Source organism: Phymastichus coffea, unplaced genomic scaffold, assembly GCF_024137745.1.
Source record: "Phymastichus coffea isolate CEN01 unplaced genomic scaffold, Cenicafe_Pcof_1.1 PCOF00050, whole genome shotgun sequence".
NCBI classification, from domain to species: domain Eukaryota; kingdom Metazoa; phylum Arthropoda; class Insecta; order Hymenoptera; family Eulophidae; genus Phymastichus; species Phymastichus coffea.
Window position 1 is genome coordinate 1,313,730 of NW_026706861.1, and position 27,321 is coordinate 1,341,050.

General features: G+C 40.0%; 2 protein-coding genes across 2 annotated transcripts in view; both read right to left on the minus strand.

Annotated features, from left to right (window-relative positions):
* Nucleotides 1-27,321, minus strand: part of LOC131665369 (ankyrin repeat domain-containing protein SOWAHB) — a 100,941-nt gene that overhangs the window by 38,439 nt on the left and 35,181 nt on the right. The gene's annotated exons all lie outside the window — the stretch shown is intronic.
* LOC131665371 (chymotrypsin-2-like) lies at nt 15,401-17,077 on the minus strand. Its single transcript, XM_058937228.1, has 4 exons — nt 16,817-17,077; nt 16,388-16,749; nt 16,035-16,301; nt 15,401-15,977 (listed from the first exon to the last, which is right to left on the minus strand). The coding sequence occupies exons 1-4, from the start codon at nt 16,860-16,862 to the stop codon at nt 15,813-15,815; spliced, it is 840 nt and encodes a 279-aa protein (XP_058793211.1). The 5' UTR covers nt 16,863-17,077; the 3' UTR covers nt 15,401-15,812.

The window sequence follows — 27,321 nt, forward strand, 5'->3', positions numbered from 1 at the left end:
TAATGAAACGAACCGCGATATTTTTAATGAAAGTATTCCTTTATTATTGATCTTGATAAAAAAAATGCACACACAACCCTGTACGCCAACTATCAGCAAAAAAATCCTTGCAACACTGTCGCAGAACTAAACGAGCGAGAAGAGAGAAAAAAAAAACGTCCCAATCGCCGCCCAAGACGATAAATCACTTGTCTGCCCGCGAGAAAGAAAGAGCGAGCGATAAAAAAAAAGGTAAGCGCAGGCAGGCAAGCAGGCGGCTATGTGGGCTTGCGCGCACTCAATTACGCGAAAAGGCCATCAGAGTCCCGTCCAAACACACGGCAGTGTGTGTGCGTAGGGTCGGTGCGCACTTGCGAATCGTCGGCTCGCTTGCTTGCGCCACTTGCATAAGCAATTGCCGGCGACAGATGCGCTTGGGGGGCTATTAGGCGAAAGCGCGGAATCATCGTCGCTCTATTCGCGAAATCGCTGTCAGCGCGGCGCAGTTGGCCGGTGGGCGTGTTTATGCCTCGACGCCAGCGAACCTAATAAATTGTTTGTTGTAATTAAATGAGCTTCGGCGTGCGCGCGGGATTTTGGCGCGAGGGTTGGCCCCCGAGACTGAAAGAGAGATAGCGGAGAGGAAATCGTCTCTCGCGTCGAAAGCTCGAGACTGAGATAAGTAGAGTAACGAAAAAACAAGGAAGCGACGACGAGTGGGATGTACTTGCTGTCTTCGTGTGCATCGATGGGTTTCTTGTCGTTATTCCGTGATTAATTGTTTCGGCTGATGTCATCATTGAAAAATTAAATTGATCAATTTTCGACGCACGTGCTCGAGTGTAGGTAAAATTGTTGAGGATTTTTTCTTGGTCGACTGTCGCGGGATCTTTTGTTACGAAATTTTAGTAATTGATTTTATAATGATCAACGAGAATTTTGCCAATTCATTGATTGTCGTTTGGAGTTGACTAGCCTTCATTAAAACTTTCGTTAATGAAAGCAGATTGTCATTATTACTGATTTAATTATTCCCAACATAGTGATGGCTTGATCATATATTAGGAATGTATTGGAATGACACACGTTCTTTCTACAATACCAATATTAATACAAAAAACCATTTGTTATTATTAAAAATTAAATAAATACTGTCCAGATGGTTATTTGCGTAAATATTTCTCACACATCACTTTATTTACTTTTTCAATTTACTATTGCAATAAATAACAAATTTTGACCACTTTAAAAATGAAATTAATACTGTATAAAAAGATTGCGGCTTAGAAAACCAACTGTAACCAATAATCATCCATTACGACCGAAGTACATCCACGTAAAGTATAGCTACGACTTGCAAGCGCAGCATTTGATCCTCATCGACTGCAGCGCAAGTCTCATCCGAGCTCATCAATTGGGGAGAGCAAGAAGGAAACAAATATATATATGTATATATAAAGAAGCGAGAGTAAGTTGCGGCAGTGGCGTAACGCCCCTCGATAACCGTCGCGATAATAAGATCGCGAAAAAGAGTACAGAGCCAATGGACGTGGCGCTGAAGCGAGGCGGGGGGAAGGGTGAAGTGATAAAGAAGGGGGCGTCGGATGCTGTGTGCACGCGCTATACGTATATAGTGCCCCCTCTTTTGCCGAAGTGAACGTTTGCACGCTCGCACACACACCCACACACGCGCGACAGCCCCTGACAAATGACGGCCTCTCTCTCCGCCCCCTTCTGCACACACACATACACACACACACACACATGGACAAACGAATTTTCCGCAAACAGGCCGCACAGCCGAGAGAGAGAGAGAGAGAGAGTGAACGAGTGACTCGTAATTAAGCGACGCTAGAGAGAAAAAAACCATGCATGTCCCCGACGAACGTTTTCATAAATTTTGTACACCGGGGATTGAAACTTTTGAATGCATGGTCACATTGTCGAGTGAGTTGCTGTCGGTTGATTGATTGGTGCGAGTCTGCTGCTGCTTTTTTGGGGGGAAAACACTTGGTTTGGCAGGTTTATCATTTGATTTTCTAAGGGGATTCATATAGTTGGACGCGCGCGTGTGGCATGATTCGAGTTTGGCTCTGTGTCTAATTTTGAAATCCGTCGACTGATTTTTCCGACGTCGAGATGGTTCGTTCGTTTCGCGGGTTGTTCGTTGACATCGGTGAAAAATGAAGCTCGTTCATCAACTGCGAATTGGTCGATGAGCATTTTAATTGGTAGCATGTATTACCAAACAAAACCGTACGGCTAACTTGAATTATCCATCTACGTATATTTCGATACATCTCACTCGTGGCATCGGATGCACTCACGCGCTGCAAAAAATGAATTTGCTCCATCAATGAAGCTTGGAGATGCAACTCGTTAAGCGCGACGGTCGGAAAAATCGAGCTTAGACTGTATCCTCTTTATGAATGGACGTTTAATTGCCGCGGCCACGATCAAATTTATCCTCGGTTATTTGCTGCCGCGTTGTGCGATTCTCTCGGGATAATTTTCAATTTACACTATCGATTAATCAAGCGCCTCTGCGTCCGAACAAAAAAAAAGTATTTATACGCTTTATCAAACTTTCGCGCGCGCGACACCGATAAAAAAAGGTGCATATACACGCTGGGATAAATAAAAGGCAGAGAGGGGAATACCGGGCTTGTTGCTTTTATTTTATTTTCGCGTGTTAAGCGGCTTGCGCGCCCTCGATTTTTCAGTGAGGGGTAAATGGATTTGACAGACGGCCACGCGCGCTGCAGCCACACACTCGCTGTTTTGTATTTTATTTTGCTGCTGCGTGCGAGAGAGAGAAAGAGAGAGCATTGGACACGGACGTTAACAGCACTCGTTGTAATGCTTTATAATGCTCTTTCAGACTCAAACCCATCCGCACGTCCCTATACTCCCTTCGATGTCTATTATCGCGCAACTCATATTAACATCGGACTGGAGGTTGCCACTTACGTTTTTCAGCGATGTTAACGCGGATAATTTTCTGCATTCTGGTTCTTACGTTGAAATTTGAACAATTTTCTCCTTGGATCTCGATTGGTGCTAATTTAAAAATACAATCAGCAGTATTTAAAATAAATGTTCACGAGTAGGAGCTTGGAATTTTTACCCTACTTTTACCTTTTAATGTACGATATCACGCCCAAGCTAACCACTTTAACAATTTTGTAATGAAATTCAAGAGTGGCACTAAAATTTACGACCATAGAGTTTGTGACAGCGAGCTTTTGGTATAAGAGTCACTTTTTCAAACAGTCATTTATAAAATTCATTTATAATTTATCGACACTATATTCAGTTACACAACCATATCTCATTTTTTTAAACAGAAATAGAAAGTTTCGAAAAACTAATTTCGCTCCCAATTGAAATCCATTACGAAAATACCGAACTAAACCCAAAAAAAAGAAGGAAAGAACGGTCACTTCCTCTCGTAATGGCTCACGGACGCGCGGCATTCTCCGCCGAGTAGCTGTCTTGCGAAAGCGTATTATCGTGTGTGCGTAGTGCAGCAGCCGGTTTTATAAGGTGCACACGCGTCTGCGGCGCGTGCATCTTTTATTCATCCGACAGAGTGGAGCCGTAATTTGAATTGAATGGGATTTATAAATTATTTCAAATTATTGCCAAGCGACGCATGAGCCGGAAGCTGCACCGCCGCGTCGCACCGCTCGGAAGGGGAGCGATTTCTCTCAATGCGTGACTCGTTCGTTCGCTTACAGATGTCGTTCTTGTGTCTTCAGATGAAAATTGTTTCGTGGGTTTCTCATTGTTCTTATTTGAAAATTTGGTATAATTATAAAACAGATTTTATTATAAACAACGCAAAGCTTTGTAAATGTCAAGTTGGTCAACAAACCTGTGAAGAAAATACTTTCTGTGTTTTACAATTATAATCCTAAATTTCTAATACTTGTATACTTGTCTAACTTCACTCTGTTAAAGTAGATAAATAGCTACTATTTTTTAATTGATCGTTTAAATTTATGTTAGTTACAAGTCTACGACCTGTCTATAAATATTAAATAATAATTGAATAAAATTAAAGAATGAATCGATCCAAAGCTTGCGTTAGCAATTACTGAATCGAAGAAATGTAAAGACAATTAGTGAATTTCATGTAAACCAAGAGATGCAAAAAAACGTAAGAAATAACCGAACACTGTATACAACAAAGAGTAAACGTTACGGAGCAATAATAACAACAATAATGTATCAATCAAGCTGCGTTGTAGAGACTCACCAAGCACAGCACAGCATAATGAACCATAATCCACGCGTGTACGGTGCATTCACCACCCGAAATGTGGCCGACGGCAAATGCAGCTTCAGTAAAATAAAAGGAAGATCGGAATCTTCAGGAGATTCCTTGGTAATTTCGCGCGCGCGTGACGTCGATGATAGTAATGAGCAGTGCTCTCGCACATCGTAAATATGGTAATGGTGTTGAAGCTTTGCCGACGGCTATTATGCATTTACGCGACGAAAATGGAGGGGTGAGAGAGAGAGAGAGACAATCATTTGTTAGGCTGAGCTGTCTGACGCAGCTGATAGCTGCACACAGAAGACACACCTACGTATAATACGCCTGCGGACCTTCCGGAACCTTCGTTCTTCGCTTGTATGCCTTCCCCCTCTTGTGCTTTTGCCTGATTTTATGGCCCTGTTATGCGCTTTCAAATTAATTGTACGAGATGCCTGATTTTATGTTGCGATTTTGATATTTTATACAGCCTCGATATGCAAATTTCTTTGTTTTCTCTATGTGATCGTGTTGATTTGCTTGTTGCCATTCGTTTTATGGATATATATGATTGTTTGGGATGACAATCAGATTGCAGTACGAGTGACCAATATCAAGATCTTATTTTCAAAATTGATTGACAATATTGTCGGCCACTGAAAGCTATAGTCATTTAAGGCATTGCTTCGACAATTTTAGAGTGCACACATTTCTCGCTATTCATTATATTTCAAACATTCAGACAATGAAAGCTTCCAATAATTCAGTTAACTTTCTCTTGTTTTTTTCTCAGTTGGATAGTTTTATCTGCCCAATTTTACACTTTACCCAATCTTCATTCGCACGCAAATATTACAAAGTAACGTAATACATCGAACCCATTAATGGAACTTAATTTGTACATTTTGATATTGTATTATTATTTAGCTTCTTTTTATATTTCGCGATAATGAAAAATGTAGCCTTTTATTTTCGAGAAAGTACTTCACCAATTCTGTTGGTAGCGGTATTATTATTGTGTTTAAATTAAAACTGTTCAAGTTAAAACTACTTCCACTTTTGTATACTTTTTAATTGTAATATACCGATATCTTCAAAGTATCTTCAATTTTAATTGATAGGTATGATAAATAATTTCATTAGAATCTATTGACCGCCAAATTTCTATAACTAAGCACGTCAAATGGTTCTCATGTCAAGATATAAAACTTTACCGATTTGAAAAATTTAATTAATTCTATTTTAATACTTGTCAATTGAAGGGAAATTTGATTACAGAACGAAAATTGTTTACAAAAAGTATTTCCGTTAGTAAAAGCTTCGATAGCCAAAGGTGCAGTTTATAAACATCCAGATTTGCTGAGAATCGCCAGCAATGAGTAATCGATAAAAGTTAGAGAGTTAATTAAATTGTACAAAGTCGCGATATGCTTTGCTCGGCAATCGGAACGCGCAGGTGTAGCATGACGCATGTGTGCAAAACGAAGCACGATAGGAAAGAGAATGAGAGTACAGATACGTCACTCGATTAATTTGTTGTAAGCAAACAGGTTGGCAAAGTGCGCTCTCGCGTGGAGCCGAGCGGATGCCGCATAGAATCGCTCTTCTCTCTTTCTCTCCGGCTGACAAAATAAAGGAGGCGCCATTTATTAAAGCGGCAATAAAGTACTCTCCTCTTCCCGTTTCCCTCTTACGTTTTACTCATTCAGACAAGCCTCCGGAGCACATAGTCTTTCTTTCTTGTCAAACAGAAAGGACGCATCCAATTGTTATACTCGTTGTTATTATTATTATTGTCTTTTTTTAACAAATCCTCATCGAAGTGTGGATCCCGTAAAGTGTAGATTGAATCTCGTGAAAAATGATGAGTAGTAAGCGATCAATTCCTGCTTGTGGCACTGCATTAATTTGCCATAGTTTCATTTCAGAATCATCTAATTAGCATAGAGCCATTAGCCACAGTGGCGTGCTAATCAAAATTAATCGACGATTGCACACGCAAGTAAACGTTAATTATATCTAATAAAAACTCGCCAATCGAAGGAAAGCTACAATGTTCAGAAATGCCGCAGCGAGCCAAAGTTTTGTAAAAGGGGTTGGCTCTTAAAATAGAGCGTGAAGCCTTGATTTATTAGCTCTCATGGTCCCCTTTTCAGTTGTCACCTATACCTCCTTTCGAGCTGTATACGTGTATGCTTTTCTCCCTCGCGTCGGCGCCCATTTCTCCTTCCACTCCCACCTTCTTCTTCGAACTTTAATGCCGCCTCGCGCGTTTGTCAAATTGCGCGGATTTCGTTAGCTCGTGATTTATTCCTATCGTGAATTGCCTCACCGAATTAATTCATTTGTCGGATTTCCTTTGATGGGAAGGGTCGTTTTATGCCTTTTCAAGGGAGCCTGTGGTAGAGTAATGGTTGTTCAATCAAGTATAAAATTGTTTCGTTTTATAGCAATGACTAGTTTAGTAGGTATTTTCGCGAAGTATGCAGCTGTGAGTTGACAATTAAGCAACTCGATTGCATTTAAATCAAGTGATTTCTTTTTAATCGAGCCACCGTTCCCATGATTAAATGAATTCGATAGACGGGTTTCTTCGTTATCTTTTAAGTGGCACTGTTTACAAAGATAGTAGACGTGGTTTAAGGCTAAAGCACAAGTAAACGGCAATATCTGTAACTAAATATGATTCAGTGGTCTTTAACAGTCAATAAATTCTCTAACGGATCTTTGGAGAAAAATATAGAGCTGTTCTCTAATCTAAAAAGTTAATCGTACAATAGAATCTATCGCGATCCAGCCAATAATTCTCAAGCAGCACTAAAACCAAAAACAGTACAATAGTTCATTGTACCGGGGCACGAAGCTTGTCCCGCAGCCATAAAGCTCAGAGAATTTGCCGAAGGGTTCTCCGCTCAGAAGCGGGAGCTACGAGGCAGCTCCGAGGAACCGCCAATTAGCTTTAGATAATGAACGCTCCTTTCTCTCTCCCTCCCTTTTATTTCAACTTTGATGTTCTTTTTTCCGCGAGGCCGCCTAGCTCCGCACTGCCCTCGGCGTAGACGGGAAGTTCCCTGCTCGCTCTCTCTTTATTAATAAGTTGATCATCGGCGTTACGTTTACTAACGAGTGAGATTGTTCCGCTTCGGGCGCGACGGCATTTAACTTTGGCAACGGGATTTTGCTGGCTATTATCGCTGCCTGTAGCTTTTGATAAAACACGAAACTGGAGAATAATTAGAACTCAGGAATCGGCTTTGTTTGGGACGTTGCTTATCAGCGAGTCGTGAATGAATCTTCATTGACTCGCCAGCCGCGAGTATCTATCTTCACTAGGCGGCAACCAATACAGTGCAAAAAGAACGAAGGGACAGGTTTGATCTCGTACAGTAAAAGTTTTCTTCGATCAAAATTAAATAATGAATTGGCCTCGCACGGCCTGAGTATGAGTATAGGAAAAAAAAGTGCAGAAGAGCCAACTTAATAGGTCGAAAGTGAGTAGCAGCACCGAGGGGGATCTCAGGCAAAAAGTAAACCTTGCGATCAAGTGAGAACGATTCAATCAGGAGCCACATAAATCTTTTCTTCGTATAGACGTCATCCTCCTCCCCATTATTCTCAAGTTTTTCTGCGAGTCCGAATTATGACTGCTCGTTCCCGTCGCACTTCCCTTTCTACAGAGCTACTTTTTTTTCGCTTGAGTTTTGTTGGCATTGTGTGCATTTCATTGTTACATTGCGATTTCCAATTATATTGATTGCTAATTTTAGTCCACATCTCGTTTATTTATGTGTTCAATGTGACTTGAATACTGAAAATATATCTTCAGATAAAAGCTGTTTCACGAGTTTATTTTGAAATCCGTCCATAAATATACAACGTAATTTTATGCAATTTTTCGTAATAATTGCGGATTGTTTTTATTAATGAGCCCAAGCATCATACTTGCAAATTCATTGTACAATAGTACCTAACTGTAGCAAAAATTGTTAAGCTGCCGAAGATTTTTCGGTCGAACCGAGTTCTTTTGCGAGTATTACAAAAGTTATATGAAACACTATAATCAGCCAAAAGTAAATTCGTTTGTTTTCTTTTCATAAAGGAAAGAGAAAACTCGAAAAAGAATTTTGCTTAAAAGTTCTCTGATATAAATAGAGCGATACGTCGCATTAATTATGCATCCACGCGAAGTTTTATGGCAGACACGACGAAGAGATCGTGACCCACGTGCATTCTTCTTACATATAAATAAGCGCTGCGGCATCTTGTGGACCTCACGTAACGTCGACGGGCAAAAAAAAGCTGTCCGGAAGGCAACTTCTTTAGCTTGATCGTCCGGTCGCGTCCCTTGTTATATGGATATATTCCCGCGACGGCGAAGGGCTATCGAACTCTCTCAGGAATCGGTGCTTTGATGTGATACGTATGTAGGTTCAAGGGATATCGCCGTTTTGATTTATCTATCGGGGACAAGGTATTGTGTGCTTCGCATTGTTTTTTTAAAGCGAGACCTGAAGAATTGCTGAAAGCGTGCGTATTTTCTTTTATATCTTGCTTGCGATTCTCTTTATACTGCTTATGAATGGCGCCGTGGCACTTTATCAATGCAATTTGTTGATGAAAGTCGTGTGGATAAATTTTATTACTTTCGTATATGGGTGTACACTCATGTTTATGGATCAATTACGTCTGCGATATAAAATAATGCGAACCGGTATCAAGATATCTGCCCTCATAAGTGGTCATTCGGAATTTTATGCCTCCTGCCTTCGTGTACAGTTCCGAAATGAAATGAAAACGAACTGATTATCAAGTAGTTCGATCGATAAATTATGAAAAGTCCATCATTTAACAATAATCATCCATCCGACGCATATTTCAGCCTCCTTATTGTTGAATAAACGACATCACGCCTCGCACAAGTTGATATAGTTTTTACACATTACTCGACGCTAAATCCGTCGCGTGTATATACGTGCGAGTTTGGAATGATAAACGGCAGAGACTGCACTTCGTCTTGCAAGGCAGCACATATGCATGCATCTCTCTTTCGAGCGGCGTTGGTGTTTTGACATCGGCATCGCGCTAATCGCTCTTTCCACTTTCGAGAGAGCTGCAGGAAGATTCGTGGAAACACGCGTCTAATTGTTGCCGTATATACAAGCGCAAAGACAAAAAAGGAAATAGAGGAGGGATTTTATTTACGAGTACGAAGAGAAGGGTTCGGAGATTCGTTAGCGGTTCCAAATTAATTTGTAGACCTTGCGAGCATAAGAGATAGAGATATGTTACTTTGCTCCCGAAGCTTTTGGGAGATTGTTTGATGTACGGCGAGCTTTTAGGCATCAATTTTTCAAATGCTTTGGGGGTCTGATGGGCGCGTAATTGAAACGAAAATGAGATTTACGTTAGAGTATAAATTTTAAGTGTTCTTTGCTTGGTGAGTCCTCCAGCAGTGAATTTGAAAACTTGCTCCAATCATTTAATACGGAGTATTACATTTTTAGATGGTCAGAATTTCTGTGTACTAGTTTTTGCAAGAATTACCGATACAATGATAATCATTTACGTATGCAGAAGCTACAAGTATATTTAAGAATACTACTGACTTCTCAGAAAAGAAATGTGTTACTCTAGTTAATAAATTCTGCGCTGAAGTAAAAGTAAGGAAAGTGACGGCTCTGGCGGAACAGCAACGGGCAGCTCTCTTTAGACAAGTGAAGACACGTGTACATAGCTCTGAACCAAGTTTGGGATATATCCAGCACAACGCGTGCATTGTCGCGTGGAGATGCGACTTGTAGAAACACCAGCTGCTCGAGACTCGTCAAACGAACGTAGAAGCCCACCCTTGGTGTCAGCACAACACCACTTACATTTCCCTGGGACTATACCATATTATGCCGCTCGATCGTAACGCTTTCGAGGTTGAGTGATTGATGATTAGAAGCAAAATGTAAGTTTTTGAAACTGAAAAACTTATTTTGCGCCTGGGGAGGTGCAATTCCTTGGCGAAAGTGTCTTTTTGAGAATACACTCAAAGCAAAAGAACCAAGTAAAAGTAGAACATGATAAATAATCCCGAACACGAGCCACGGAAGATCGATAAAAAGAAAGAAGAAAGGCTGGCATTATAATAGGAAGTTCTGGTAGCAATTAGTCCCTTTCACTTCATTCATTCGCTCGTTTATATGCAACCACAAGAGGAGAGTTTATAGCACGACGTCGAATGTAAGCAGTTAATTCTGGAGACACGGCTCGTCGCACTCTGCGCTGAATGGGCGCGCGAGACGAGAAACGAGACGCATCACGCGTGCCACCGCCGGCTGAGAGAGAAAGAGAATAAAACGAATAACGACAATTACCGCTCGCAAGAGCAAAACAATTCGACGAGTATTTAGCGCGAATTTACGGAGCTTCCCTTTTTAGTGTATTTAATCTTGTAACTTTTGAATTTATATAGTAGTTATCGTAAGCGATTCGATAATCTTTTTCGGTCAGCATCGTTACTTTGGAGTTTTGGCATGTTGGTACCATATTCGTTCAATTTTGGAGTTTACTACTCAAAGCTAATAAAAAAGATGGGATGATGAGTTCATTTCATATCAGATAAAATTACACTGAAGTAGATTTACATCTTAGCTAAAAAAGAAATCAAGTTGCAATTATAAACAATCAGTGGGAGCTCAGTTACAGCTACAGGATATATATTCGTCAGTGACGTTATTTCAGTATTCCGTCAGCCGCTCAACCGCGATCTGTTCGATTCTCTAAGTAATTGTCGCCATCAAACATTCTGTCTTCGCTTTCTCTTGAGAATAAGACGAAAAAGGGAAACGTGTGCATCTTAGCTGACGACTGATATAACCTTGCGCGAGCCCTAAAGTCTAACGCGGAACAAGTGATGAAGAGCATGGGATTAACTCTATGACTGCTACAACGCTGATTCCTAGATGAGAGATGCGCCGTTTGGTCTGCGAAGCTTTTCAAAAAGATCACAGTTGTCAAGATGTAATTTACGAGGAATGCGGAAGTTTACAATTGCTTGCATTAAGATGGTTATCTTGTTCCATGACATTGGAAGAAGTGTGGTGAATCAAATTAAAAGTATCAAATGTTAAGTTCATACCAGATCAGTAGAATTAGAGAAGAATTCGGGAAGATCATACCTAAAAAAAATTAAGATATTATCGCAAGGTAATTTAGATTATCATTATCAATTTTAAGTGCCACGAATGTTACACAAAGTTATTTTTAGTATTGAAGAATGCGCATTTTTTTTGCAATTATGCCATTTTTTTATTTTATGTTCGTAATTGAAATGCAAATTCGACATTAACTATATCAAAATCGAACGTTGAAGCTTTGAAAAGAACATATCGACAGAATATTTTAATAGTGGAAAATTAACGAAGGCTCTACAAAAATGATTGTTCTAAATTCGATTAAATCAATGTTTCACTATACGTGAAAAAAAAATTAAAATACTCTTTTTTTTTTGTAACTCACAATAGTATGACTATTTCAGCCCATTACTCAAATTATGTAGGTTTTAAAATTTTCTTGCTGACGTTCCATTCCTTATCAATGCAAATTGTTATTGCACAATCACGTCTTCTAAAATTCGGTATAATTTTCCATTGAAAAATAACGCCTCGAAATGCACGGAAAAGGGTTTCATTTGAGTACTAACTAACTATTTGATCGAGGAACTTATCTCGGAAGATTTAGCTCATCTTGGAGAAATTAAATACTTAGTTGTTACACTATACGTTACAAACATGAATATGGCAGAGTGGAGTCTACAGTATGAGTATGTTTGCATAATCATTAACGATTGAGTAGAGTTTTAAAACTGCTGATATAGTTTTGCATTTCTCAATGCGAAAGAAGGCAGTAGAGTAGTCCTCTAGTGTACAATTCAACGGTAGTGGGAATTGTATCATAGTTATGCGGTGAAAGGGTTATTCCTTTGGTCTACACGAGCGTAAGCAGTTTCCTCGATTTCATTGATAATGCTAAGAACGATAAAACTGCCGGTATGCGTGTGGTAAACAGAATGAATTCTTTTATTTTTGCTTTATTCGCACTAAAAACAGTAATGTAAAATATTGATATAAAACCAATAAACATTGAATTGATCAAATATCACTTGATATCATCAATGATTAAATGATCTCTGAAGTTGCGTGGAAAAATTAAAAACCGACAATAAGTGAAAAAAACTCAAGTGTCATCGCCTTCTGGCGATACTTCATCATCCACCACTTAACAAACTCTTTAACCTCGTGACCTTGCTCATCGATAAATCACTCGACAATGTTTGTATTCTTTTCGACGACAAATAAGAGAGAAAGAAAAAAAGAATCCACAAACGCACCACACCTCTCGACTTTGCGCTCAAAGCAAGCGAGGAAGGAGAGAGAGAGAGAGCGATGGGCTTCGGCCAAGTGCATAAATTACTCAGCAGCAGCGTCTTGCAAGCTATGTGTAGCTGCTGCTGGGAGAGAGCGAAAGAGAGAGGCTGTAGGGAAGTGAGTTATTTGCGCGTGAGTGATGGAACGCGCCAGCTGAGAGAAAAGCCGCCTCCATATCCGTTGCCGGCTTATGTACCAACACTCCATGCCGTGTCACGCTCTATTTCTTGTGTGTGTATCATTCTTTTTTAAAGTCTGTGTGTGCATTGGGCCACAGCATCGGTTTTTGCGGGTTTCGGAAAATTTACAATTAAGCTAATTCCACGATGATTTTTATACTTGATATCGAGGAACTACTTAGATTAATAGTACTCGCGATAAATACCAGAAATTGTTGCGTGACAGTGACAGGATTATTGCTAACAATACTAATGCACCTAAAAAAAAATTTCTTTAGCAGATCACTTATTTATAATATCTTTTCCAACATCACTTAAAACTTATCAACATTTTTCCGTTCCAGTTGAAAACCTGTGACACTTCAAATCTTCTACAGACAGTCTGAAATAATTAATAACAACTTTCTGTAGCGTCCTCTCAAGAGAAAGGGAGAGAGAGAAAATGTAAAATAAAACACTCAGACGAGAAGTCGTGTAAGAAAAAAAAAAAGAAAAGAGAATCTCGAAAGGAAACAAACACTCGTGTGGTATAAGATGCAGCGTATAGTATCAGTCAGAGCAACGACGATGCTTTTCCGTAGCATCAACGCGCTCCTGTCAATCAGTCACCGACATATATATATACATGATTCTTTAATCAGCCGCGCTTTCGGGATACATTTTCCGTAAGAGAGAAGACTTCTTCTTTGTCGTAAGCACGTTTGTCGAGTAGGAAGTTTATTTTTGGGGACAGCAGCAGGCGCATAAATTTTCTCGAGCTGCTGCGAGAAAGTGGCTACGGTCATTATTAGTGGTTTAGCTGAAATCATGTGTTAGGAGTACGGGTAACGAGAAGATTTATTGCTCATATGAGGCAATATTTTGTATGTTTGGGCAAGTAATTGGATTACATCGATTTCACGGATAGTGACAATGCTTTCTTCTTGGGTTCTGCAAAGTTCAGTAAAATTAAATGACTCTTTCCTAATTGCGAAGTAATTAACAGATGTTGCCGTTTAAAAAAGTGGCACGTCAGTTCAAAGGAATAAAATTAACTAATCAAACATCTGCGACTGCCCGTAAAATCCAAAGAACGCAGTTAAATTAACAGTAAAACGAAAGGTTTAAAAGCGCATACCTCACAATTTTAGAATAAACTCTCCCTCGATATTTTTTTCGTTTGCCTCATCCCGAACTCAAATTTCAACGGAGGCTTGAAGCTCAGAGTTTTATATCGCTCGGAGGCGCGTTTTATAATTGCGTCGCGTCAGCCGCTGAAAGAGACGGAAAGAGAGCGAACGTCGCCGCGAAGTGTTTTACGATCGCTTCCTCCTCCTTCGACTTTTGGCGAGTGAAAAACGGAGGAAGTTGTTAACGAGCTCGATCCTCCACAGGCATCAACTCTGTTTATGTATGTTCGCTGATTTACGAGCCGTTCAAATTACGAATCGATTGAAAATCAACCTTTGATTTCGACGTTTACGTTCATTCGACTTATACGACTGGCTACTTTTGCTGTCTTGTCTCGTTCCTAGAAAATTCATCTCAAATAAAACGAATGAAAAAAATGAAATTACGATTCACAGTTGTAACGTGACTCAGGGAGAGAGTGCAGCTTGAATAATTCCCAGCTGCAAGTATCTCAAAGTAGCTGCTGCGCCGAGAAAACTTGAGCTTTCGCGCGCAAAGCACAAAAGCGTGCGGCACTTGCCGTGCGCGATTAATAATTCCGTTGTCCTCTAATACGTTCGCGTCACTTGGCGGAAACTCGGGTTTATTTACGGGCAATCTTCCTCTTCCTTCCTTCCGAGAGAGAGAGAGAGAGAGAGAGAGAGAGAGAGAGAGAGAGAGAGCTAATGGCCGACTCATTAATTAGCATCGTTTCGCGCAGATTTTCGTATAAGCGCTGCGCGCCAAATAATTAGACAAATTAGAGCTTGCGACGCTGCCGTTTGTCATTAGGATTTGGCCCTATTAATTCCTCGTTAATTCCTCCTTTCCTCGTCAGGAGCAAGACAAACGACCAGCTCTATCTAAGCGTTTGCATTTGTTGGTTTCCTTTTTTTTTGTTTAGCAGACTTAAATTTTGCTAAAATAATTTTTCTACATGCACAAGTTAGTGAATATTTCATTTGTAAGTTAGATAGTAGAAATAAAATGTTCTCTAATATACTTTAGGGCTATTAAAAAAATTGATTCACTGCTTTCATCCTGAAACTTCATCCATTCTTTAGGTTTTCGTAAATTATATAGGCATTTTAATTATTACACATGCAACCAACAATCACTCGTGCAAAAAATTTGCATTTATACATTATAACTTTGATATGCCATAATAGATGCATCGAATAATTTCGAGAGTTAGATGGACTATATTGTAATCTGTCTTTTTCAACAAAGTTGGATATATACTTTTGTATTTTTCTCAGTCTTGACTCTTTTTTTTTATCTAAGTACCCAATCAACAGTTATTACTTCTTGCTTAATAATCTTATGATTATTTATTTTTTGAATTACAAGTAGTTTAATATGTGTTTATATGTAGCTCTGTAAAAAATGTAATTTTAATCACCAAATTGTTCACATTAATAATATCTTTTTTTACGAACAAATTTTACTGTTTTGAGATTTTATATAGTCTGGAATTTAAAACTGCAGTCGAAAAACAATGAGCTCTTTATATTCGCAATGGATTCTGACCTATTTGTGACGTCACCGTTATAGCCAATCTTAATGCGTACAAGTTCCTATGAATCTCTACAGAGTTCAAAACGAACTTTGTTTTTAAAGTAATAATAACAAATAACAAAATCATATTTGAAATATATTTAAAGTTGCCGAATGCCTCCTATTCTTGGCAGAAGCACGGTAAATGAGCAGCTTATAAAAATCTATATTTGTAATTTTATTTTGTAAATTTCATTTTAATAGTCATTTCATTCACATATAAAACTAATGGAATTATATATGATTCATTATATAAACTGACGTATTTTCATTTCACTGCGACACGACATCGTTTATAAAATGTTCGTATTCCTGAACTTTAATATACACAGATGTTACACTTAATAGTTTCACAAGTCGTCTTCTTATAACAATATGAGTGCTGATCCCAACTACTTCTTTAGTACTATCTAACAAAAGGGGAGTGCCACTATCACCCTGTAAGATCATTCGTTTAATTGATATTAAAACGAAATTCATTTGATTATTACTCACATAGTATATATACGCCAACGGGACTGAATATGTGCAATAGCTGTTTATATGCGTTAAATTCGATGATTTATATATTTGCCTATGTATTTTAACGCACTTAGTCGAATTCAAAACATTTAAATATAACTTTCGCAATTTCATTGGTCTAGTTTCATTTATATCATCAATTCGCCCCCAGCCAACTGTTACGAGTTGTTGTTCAATAACTTGGCTTTCGTTTAATTTTGAAATAACAGCTGGTTTAATATGATTTACGTCACTAGATAACTGTGAAATTAAAATGATGATGTAGTTTTACTTGGCACTTTTTTCCAAAATTTATGGAGTATTTATTTTATTTTTCATAACAGTACCGTTATGATAGCGATGTCATCATAAGCGTCTAAGTCCGTAACATTTATTCTGTTTTCCTTAGCCCAATTAGTATAATTGACCCATGACTTCACTTCGTATGAAAGACCACAGTTCAAAACGGTTGATCCCAATGTAACCAAGATTTTATGAATCTCCTGGTGACGTAAACAATGTGACGCGGTTAAAACGTGTCTTTTCGTGATAAGTACGCCGCCACAGTGATGGCTCTCCCGTTTTTTATGCACTCCTAATATGCTCAAATCGCCTATAGATGCCACGAAGCTAAAATCTTTTCGAAATTCGTCTTTTTCCACTTCAACTGTTTCACCAATTATTGGACTTTGTTCGGAGATTGTGTGAACTGTGTTAAAACAGATGATGCATGTCAAGTTTTTATAAAATATATTATCTTATTATAAATTTCTTACAAAGTGTTATATGTAGAAACATAAAAAATGCTATTCGATGGAACATTTTGATGGCCGAATTTTTGAAAGAAAGAATGGAAATAATAATATGACTACTTTGTGTAAAGCAAAGTGTTTTTAATAATGAAATACTATTTTTATTCTGATTTACTATACAAATATGAAACTTATTTCCTTGGCGAGTTGTTAATATCTTTAAAAGTTTGTTTCAAGTTATAAAACAGATAAGATTAGAATACAATCCTCTTAACAGCTCGTGCATGCATGCACGTATTACTTATACTTCATTCTACACTGTACTGGAAGTATTTGAAGTTGAGTAACTTATTAAATTTTTGTATAATTTCTGTGAATATAATATGATATTTATGCTAAATAGTAGCGAAGCATGATAAAAAAAATAATGGCCGTATGAGTATTAAAAATTATTTCTAATAGAAAAATGTTTGTATTAGAAGTTTGTACATTGATTTTGAAGCCATAAAATATGTCAGCGCATACTTGTTCAGAGTTAACATTATCCACCCAAAGTAAGCACTTGAGCACAGCTGCTAGAAAAACTCTAGAAGGACCTATCAAGTACAGCCTCGAGTAGCTCTCTCTCTCTCTCTCTCTCTCTCTCTCTCTCTCTCTCTCTCTCTCTCTCTCTCTCTCTCTTTCTCGATGGGACGTTCGCGCGTATACTCGCAACGCACAATGACACTCGAGCGTTTTGATGTGCCGAGACTAACGAAAAAAAAGAAGATGGAGGAAGGAAAGAGGCACGTTTTGCATGTGCTGTCGTAAAGAGAGGCTTTCACTGCCAAAGAGAAGGGGAAGGTTTCTCGAAATTTATGTGGTTTAACTACTGTTCGAGGGGTGCGACTCTGAATTATTTATTCGTGCTCCGCGAGGAGGTGATGCGCACTCTTGAACTAGGATATGAGGCATAAATCAAGATGTGTGAGCAGACTCTTATTAGATTCCCTTTTATGCGTCTCAGGAGATTTCTTCACTGAAAATAAGACTATATTCGTCTGAAGTTATGATTTACAGGCAGATTACGTATAGATTTTAATTCACGCGAGTTTTGTCATTTTAATTTCACATTTGCTGGTACAAAATGCATCAAAGTTGCATTACATTTATTTATATACTTCGTTTAGAAAAAATCTATCTCCCCCCTTCGAGGGGCTGAAAAATTGGTAGTACAAGTAGCAAAGTAAATCACTGTTTAGCCGAAAAATCCGAGACTCGACAAGGCTAAACTTTGCAGAAAATCATCAATTACGAGGCGATTCTTCAAAGCGAGAAAACGAGGGGTGCACGCGTCGCGCGTCGTGAAGCACACGACCGAGAGATAACCAGGCGAGGAAGAAGAAGAAGAAGAAGAAGAAGACAAGCCGTTGTAAATTAGTCCGTCAAACGTAATATAAATGGCGACTGCCGCCTGGGAATTCACAACTGCAAATTATTAGCCGCAAAGACATTCGCGGAATCTCGCGAGCACGCCTCGTTTGGCGCTTGTCATCGTCATGGGGAGAAAGGCCGCCGAGCAGCGCAACCTAAGCCCACTCGCAGTTTGTTTGCTTCTTCGCACGTCTGTTTGCTTCGTACTCAAGTTTTCTTCGTGCTCGTCAACGTATCACCTTAGCAGTGAGCATCGTCGAGAGCCGAGTGTGCCTATGGCGTCTTTTCCACAAGAATAACACGATCGCGTTATGATTTACTGACAATCGGAGTACCGCCAGGCTATCAATAACTCGCTCGGCGACAAAGAGGATAGACATAACACAAGGTCCGCGCGTCAGACAAATCGCTTGCTCTCAGGAAATGGAAACAGCAAATCGATCGAAGGTACTGGTAGTCTATTTGAAAAAAGAAAAAAAAAAGACGAAGAAGTTGCCTTCGCGAGTCTCGAAATAAACTCGCTCCGCTTATAACCGTGAATCGGGAGAGGAGACTCAGTTTGGGTCTAAGAATGAGACGCACAAAAAGAGGTGTGTATATAACGCGCGGGCGACCTATCTCTCGTCTGCAAAGCGCGCGTTCATCCCATTCCCGATCGGTAGTTTGTCATGCGTCACGGACTAACGCGCACCTGCCGTCAGCGTGTCACGTAGGCAGCATCTCTCTCGGCTACCCTTTTTCACAAGCAGAAGAGGGCATTTACTTGTCTTGAGGTGCAATTTTCGGTCGATGGGATGGGGCGAGCTGGATCAAGCGAGGCCTATTTCGTCACTTTCTTTGCCAGAATCGTTCCAAAATTGATAGTTTTACTTGGTTTGATTAGGTCGACTTTCTTAAAAATATGCATCTGAATAATGCACATTTACAGTCGACGCTCTAGTTCGCCTTCCGTTTCGTGTGCTTTCAAACTTCATAATTCGCTAAAAGACTTAGCTTTTCAAAAGCTTAGCCCTCTGCACTCACTCCGCTAAACTCCGACAATAGTCATGACCGTATCTTGATAATTGCAAGAGAAAACATATATATATGTATAAAATGGCAATGTACAGTGAAAGTGTGTACTACGTAGTGACACTGTAGGGGTCCATCGGCACATTCCCAACGTTCGCGAGCGCGCTCGACGGAGGGGGGAGGGGGATTGATCGCGCTTGCACTTCGGCGCGAGCAATACATGCGTCCGTACAATACCGGAATTCCAACCGCACGCGAGATATAATTGAAATTTATCACTCGGCAAACAGGCGCCTATCATTTCTTTTCTTTCCTTTTTTTTCGCGACCGTGCAACGTGGGGAAATTACGAATAAAGTGTCGAATGCGCAACAATTGTGGCGCGCACGAGAACGTGGCCAACTGGTTTGCGGAAATGTTTGTCGAAAGTCGCACCTTGGAATGCGTTGCGTTCTCGAGTTCTACTTGAGCGACGACTAGACGGAAAGTCGCCGAACAATGCCCGATCGCGGCTAGTCCGTGGCCATCATCTCTACAGCAGGAGTGAAAAATCGGCTACAACGGCCATTACACCGACCAAGCAACTAATCGTTCATCTGCTAAACAACAATTACTCAAAAGCCAAGTTACGCGTACGTAACGGAGCGCATAATGCGCCGCACGAGCTTATCTATCTGGAGGCTACGCCTCGTAAAACAATTGCCGCGCGTCTCCTCGCAGCACGGCTCCCCTACCGCTATATGCAGCTCGAGAGAGAGAGAGAACGCGTGCAAGACTGATATCCGTAAATATCGTCGTCCTGTAGGAGAAGAGATAAAGAGGGCGCGCTTGCATAAGTTATTATTGTGTGCAACGTTCGTGTATTTTTCTTTGTGCCTCTCTATGGAACTTATAAGTGCGCTTTGACGTTTGCCCTGATTTACGACCGCGTGTGATCCGCGCTCGACTTTGTCGTCTCAGTTTCCCGGAGGTCGTCGTCGCTGCGCACAAGCGACATAAACAAAAATGCAACACCGCCGACGGACGATTTTAATAAATTTTACGGATCGTGCGGCCGTTCGCTCGGCACTTTCGAGGAATCCGTTTGGCCGCCGATAATTTTCAGCACCGCGAGAACTATTCAAAATTCGTAGTGCCGACACGATTGCCGTAAAAAAAAAATTCGGTATCGACGTGCCAATTTGAGAATATTGCGATGTACGCGCGGCGCAGCTCTGCTCGGAGGCGCGCGAAAACTTAGGAATCCGAGGAAAATCCAAGAGCAAGCTTTATACATTTTTGTGAGCAGATCGAGTTTCAGTCATGGCAAAACAAATGACTTGGGACAGCGGGTAAATCGCTCAGCTGTATTCCAGGCGATTAATGATCAGCGCATCGACGAGTATGAAATTTAAATGCGCACACGCGAAAAATTGAAGCGGCGCGCGTACGTAAACAAAACGCAGCGAAGGCTTTGCCGGCACGCGGCGAGTGGAGTGGAGTTTATAGGTCAAACCTCTCCTTTTGGTACATGCATACGTAGAAGCTGCAAGAGAGGCACGCGCTGTAGCCATGCGACGTTAACGGTAAATATCGACGCTTATATCCCCCCCCCCCATTCCCTCCCCCATGTAAATCGCTAAATCGCTACTTAATCTCGGGTGAGACTCGATATTGGATCTTGCTAACGGATCGCGGTATATAGAGGCTGCGTGCGCTGCATTCTCTCGCGAATAATTACCCTTTAGCCGCCGATCGGATCGTGTTCGTTTGGTTTGCGATGCTTGTAGAGAATTTCCTTGTCTTTTTCTTCGGCATTGCACGGTAATAACCAAGCGCCTTGCTTCGCATCTTTTTAATGGGGCTTTCATTGGTTTTCGCGTATACCTCAATGACGCTTCATGGAATTAGGGCTCTGTCGAGCAACCATCGTGACAGGTTACATACTCGAAGAGCATCGAACGCTTCGCGTACGTTTGGTAAAACAATAAGTAAATATTTCAGCGTTGCGTTGCCCAAAAGTCGGTTTCTTCGTGATTCAAACAGAGACACGCTACATATGTCGAGTTAGTGTCACAGCGTGTACACACGCGAGGCAAATGCTCACCTTGCGAAGACCAACAAAAAGAGAAAGAACGCCCGAGTATATCCTAATTAGCAGCGGACAGCCAGGACATCCGAAGATCGATATCACTCGGGCGTTTTTCTCGCCGCGGATTCTCCTATTTCGCGCAGCGTCATTTCCGGCTGGCGCGCGCTGCATGTTTATTCAACGTATTCAAATCGACAAAAAAACGAGCGAACGGGCGCGCGCTCGCGTGCACGGCCACTTTCGATTTTTGATAGAAAGGGGAAACAAGCTGCTGCCGCCGCTGCCGCCGCCGTCGCCGCTGCTCCTCGTCTCGAACAGATGTCTCAATTCGCGCGAAACACGCGCGCTCTCAATTAAGCGAATGTTTAGGAGGTGCCGCTGCCCTAATTAAAGGCGACTTTAGGCTCGCTCTGCTGCCGACGCTGCGTCGCCGAATCTGCATTCGCTTGCGGGAGACGCGCGACGCTGCGTTCGGTTACTTTTCAGTAATTTATGTTGCGACGCGTGTTTATCGAGCGGAATCCCAGCAATCCTACGCGCCGACCCGATTACAATGCCCCAACGAATGTTTTTTGCAATTGAAACTACTTGCCGAGAGCAAAGGAGGCGCACGAGATTACTTTTCTATCGCGATTCTGAAGTCAACTTTGTTGCGTCAACAGGTGTTTTTGTACCATAAATCGACACGTAAACTTTATCAATATTTTTACTGCACACGAGTATTGAGACCTTGTCAAAATACTTCTTGATGCGTTATTACCTCGATTCAGCCGAGGAAAAATAGATGACGTTATTAATTCAGTCGTCATTTTAACGTTACAGTTTACAGATTAAGAAGCGATCGTATCATCTTAAGTGAATCATTTGCTAAGGTTAATATGATCAATGATTCGTGTTACGAGTACCTACTCGAGGTGCGTGATCTTAATCACGTCATTTGGTAACGTCCAATGTACGATTCCAGAAGAAAGTGGTTAACAAGAGCTTTGGAAAATAATAAACTATTTCCTCTGTATGATATTAAAAGATTTGTTAACCGACGAGATATTAAAATAATGAAATTGGAGACGATTTATGATAAAATATAATATAAAAATGTCAATCTTAAATTGTAGATGCGTAGCTTATAATATATGAATTTTATTTTATTTTACTTTCTTCCCTCCCGTTGTCGTGCACTTAGATAAATAATCTTGTGGTAAGAGTTGATAAAGCTAATACATTTAAAAATATAACTATTTGAATATAAGGCAGATGAAATTATTTAAATTTTATTGGTCACGAAAAGCAGTCTAGGGAAAAACTATTTCATTCGACGCATATACTTCAATAAGCAAATATTCTTACAATGTACTGCATGTCGAAAAATGACTTCATTCGTACCGACATCCAAAAGTGCAAAAGTGATAAAGTAGTAAAATTTCGCATAAAAAAAAGTTTGTTAAAATTTCAAAAGAAAATAATTTTCCGGTAATCTCCAAATTTATTACGTACCCATTTGTCGCAGCCAATTCACAATCCCATCCGCAGCGAGCAACAATACAGCACTCAAACCAAACCACCACCCCCCAGCTCGCGTAAGATTGATTGTCCATTGGCGGAGACTCAATTATCCGAACTCGTCGTCGTTCTCCGCATTAAGGCCTACCAAATAAATTAGGGTAACGCGCGCAATTGTGCAGCTGCACACGCCGCAGGTTATCACTGCAAGCGGTCGGGCCCTCTTATATTTTGTGCGCGCAAATGGATTAACGATCTCTCGCCATAAGGCAGATGCTTCGCTGGCTGCCCGTATATACTACATACCTCTGGCATACATACACACACGATGTCTTAATTGCACGTGTGCGCACTGTCCTCTCTCGATACGCGTATATACACGTGACTGCAACGTACTGTTACAGTTATGGCTCGTTTCGATGCAATTGTAATGGCTGCATGTTGGTGTTTATTGCCGACAGGTGATGGCTGCTCTATCATTCTTATTTTTTTCCAATTCTCGTTTTTGATGGAGAGAGGTGGTACCGTTCAAGATGTAGCTGTACACCAGATAAAATCATTTCTATCTGTATTACCCATTCCGATTGTGCTAGAATCTGCAGAACTTGATAGAAAGAAAATAAGATACTACAATACACGAAAATCCTTTTTAGTAACCGAAATTTAAGTTAATCGAAATCCACCTACTTGTACAAATGTTTTTATTCTAATAGAAAATAGTCTACGGGTTAATAGCAATAAGTATGAATTTTGTAATTACTTTAAAACATTTTTTTGCCAAACACTCACTATTTATATTAACACACGTTCGAAGCAACCGAACATAAGTACCAACCATCTGAACATTTCAACAAAATACTTCTCTGACTCGACATTTCCGTGCACGATTTAAAAAACTAGTTCACCAGAAAGGAGCAATCATTTATATATACGCATCCTTCTCTGCACGCTTAACAACTCCCAGTGAAATTTGAACGAGCAAGCCAACTAAGACGTATATAAATCGCCTCCAGGGCCTCGTTTTTTTTCAGCGCCGCCGCCGACTGATCAAGCGGAGAAAATGTGTATATTTTTGTGTGTCAGCAGAAGGAAAACGAGCTCGAGAGAAAAAACCCCGGCGCAGAGTACGAGGCGTCCAACATGCTTTATATATTTCTGTATGGAAACATGCCAGTCCGTGGCGCCACTCAGCTGACTACGATTTTTCGTGTTACGAACGACACCCTCGCGATCGAATCCCTGACAGCTGTCTTTTATTCTCAAAGGCGCGGAAGTTACATATTTTCTTTTAGTTGAAATTGGATCTCAGTATGTCTTAATAAAATATTATTTGGTATCAAATGGCTGAAACAATATTCATAAGCAGAATCAACTTATCGCGCGTATTTAATGCAGTAGACGCTCGAATTTCGAAATCGGCAAACGATTCACTGTTAAGAAATCACTGAATCACTCGGGATCACCACTTGTCTGTAAGAATTAACTGCAGCGTGCGCGCAGGATGTGAATGCCCAATGCAGGACATACGTCCGGCACGTGTGCCTCGGTGTAAGTTACTTTGCCGAGAGGCGCCAAAGACTTGCCGACAAATGAGGCAGAGTTGCCGGCGAATGGAACCTCCTTTGAAATGCGAACCCACACGTGTCAGACTTTTCCTTCTGGCAAGAAGTTTATCGTTCGACGAAAAATGTCAACTGTCCGAGAGGTGCGAATTTGCGTGTGAGAAGTGCTTGGATCTGGAATGTATCTTCTTTTGTTAAGAGGATTGTCATAGGAGATGATGATTTGTGCAGCGTCTAATATGAATGATTGATTGTATTTATAGCTTCCAAAGTTAAACGCTTCGATTTCGCCTAATTGATTCTGGAGAACTTTTTAGATTTTTAAGAAATGAGAAATATCTCTTTGGCAATGATGTATTGTATCAGCGTGACTCGGCCAAAAATTCATCCGAAGCTTATCTCTATCGATGCATTTTTTCCGAAAGCGGTCGTTGGAATCAGTTCAGAATTTTAATTTAAATGTTTCCGATTTTTTCTAAACGTTAAAAAATTTGGTAAAAGAATAATAACAAATTTCCTATTTATCGTATTGTGAATAGGAAATCATACATATTTCGTTATCAGTAAATTACATTTACGGTTGTTTGGATAAGTCTTTTCCAACAATTTTGTTCAATAATACACAAGTTTCAGCATTTATTTATATGATGATGAGGAATACTGAAAAGGTCCCATATTACTAATAGAATTTACAAATCGAAAAATATTGTTAAAAAAATTGTAAACCGATATCACATTACTCAGTGCCCTGGCAACGTATTGAAATTTCAAGAAAAATGACGTAAAGAAAAAACAATAAATTCCTCCGACCACAATGTGGCGCCAATACAGTCTTCGACGTTAACCTATGGTCTATTATATAGAAGCAGTGAGATGTCAGAACTTCACGGTGCTCAGCTCCCGGATACTCATGTCATGCCGCTCGCTAATTAGAAGTTCCTATACGGGGCCCTCGCCCCCAATGGTGCAAGGCATTTTGGAGAGCTGCATTCTTGGACCTGATTTTTCCCAGTCTTTTCTTCATCGCGATAACTTTGATGGCCGTCGGTAAGATTATTTTAAGGGGAGTTGTGTAGATTCGGCAGGTACATTCATTGATATTCCTTGTTAGTTTGTTGACTAACTGGATGTTCTTTTCATCGTATCAACTCTATCGCCAGCAACATTTGTATGATTTATTTTTAGTTTTAAAAAAGAATGATAATGTAACGGATACATGATTAAAAATCGTGTAATACAATGTAAAGTTACGTTTTACAATGACTATGATATCATCAACTCTGTTTACTATAGTACATATGATTTTAAATAATAGATAGCAAATAGATTCAAAGTACCCTAATCCACATTACACGTTGAAAACATCGTTCAAATACAAACACAAACCAAAAACACCAGCAGCAGCAGCAGCTAACATCCTTCGAAGAAAAGACCTTATCTACACGTGTCTTTACAAACTACAAACGTCATCACGCGCTCCTATTCGCCTGCCTCTGGATTCATAACAGACACACACAAACACGAGCACGGCAGTATATATTCTCTCGAGTAGACGAAAAGGACTCGTGCTCTGGGCGTAAATCACGTTTAAGGAGGGTGTGTACAGCTTACCGTACTCCAAGTGGGCGTGAGTATCCTCTAGAAGGATGCCTCTTTGATAAAGTCGAGAGAGTGTAGAGAAAATGAAAAAGTACCAGTCGAAGGAGAGACTGAATTTTCAGTTGGATAAAATGTCCAGAGCATCAACTGTACAAATCGTTATTTTTGGATTGGAAACTCGTAAGCGCTGACAACAAATATTTTGCACGAGAGGGATGGAAAGTAGGATCGATATGAAAATCTCAAGGGATAAGTTATGTTTGAATAAAATCAGTCAGATAATTTATTGTAATAATTATCCATAATTATTTTCGATTACGAATCGGTGCCGCTACAAAATATTACCTGAAATACAAAAATATACAACTAATTTGACGTTCTTATTCCAATTTTTTACTTAACGTTCTTTAAAGCACTGACAAATGGAGCATAATTTTTTTCATGGTACTGTCTCATTCACATTTAATGAAAATGCAGAATCCACGTTGATATCAATTTTTCATCGGCATTTCATTCAGCCTCTGTTAACGAATTAATGCAAATCTTATCTGATGGTACACATTCACCCTTCTCTTTTTCAGCAACGTGATTATTTCTTATTGATGAACTAAAGGAAAATGTTCTGCTCAATTCATAATCAATCGATGGTAACAAAAATTAGCCACGCCCTCCGACTTACAACTTGTCGCGTGTACGACAAAGGGAGTGCTGGCCGAATCTTTGAAATCTTGCTTCGCGCGTTCGCGCATATTAATAAATAAAAACATGAAGAGGGGATCAGCGACTTGTATACATCGATCCGAACGAAATATTACAAAACATGGCTTTTAATCGAGTCTCACCGTAAATCTCACACGCGCATGAGAAACTAAAAGCCGCTGCGCTCTTACGAAAGCCGAACGATGTTAAAAGCGCGCGCGACGCTATATGGCTATGTGCGTATATATACGTTGCCGATATGCCTCCCCGCTGTGGAGGACGAATGTCGCGGGGTGGATATGTTCAGCTTTTTGGCGGAGGATATACGCGCACGACGATGCTGCATACACGCATAGACTTTTGCTTTTCGAATTATCAATTTGCGGCGGAGCTTATTTAGGGATTAGATTGAGCTGTATTTCATTGTGATTCATTGGTTTGTCATTCGCTATTTGGTTAGTACAACTAAGAGATTCGGCGCGATTCTCGGTTTTAATATTTGTATCAAAGAACTCATTTTCATTTATCATAGGTATCATAATAATTTATCGTAACATTTAACATTCAAATAGAGTGCACTATCGAACGCGCGGTATACTTTAATTTTTTATCCCAAACAGTTATTAAAATGACCAACTGTTATGTTTCCCTAACAAGAAGAACGTCTATTCTCAA

Excerpts from the sequence above, each read along its gene's own strand:
- LOC131665371 (XM_058937228.1), bottom strand. The coding sequence starts at position 16,862 with ATGTTCCATCGAATAGCATTTTTTATGTTTCTACATATAACACTTT. Across the intron at positions 16,302-16,387 it reads ATGACATCGCTATCATAACG|TTATCTAGTGACGTAAATCA; the intron begins GTACTGTTATGA and ends TTAATTTCACAG. Across the intron at positions 15,978-16,034 it reads CGTTGGCGTATATATACTAT|GGTGATAGTGGCACTCCCCT; the intron begins GTGAGTAATAAT and ends ATGATCTTACAG.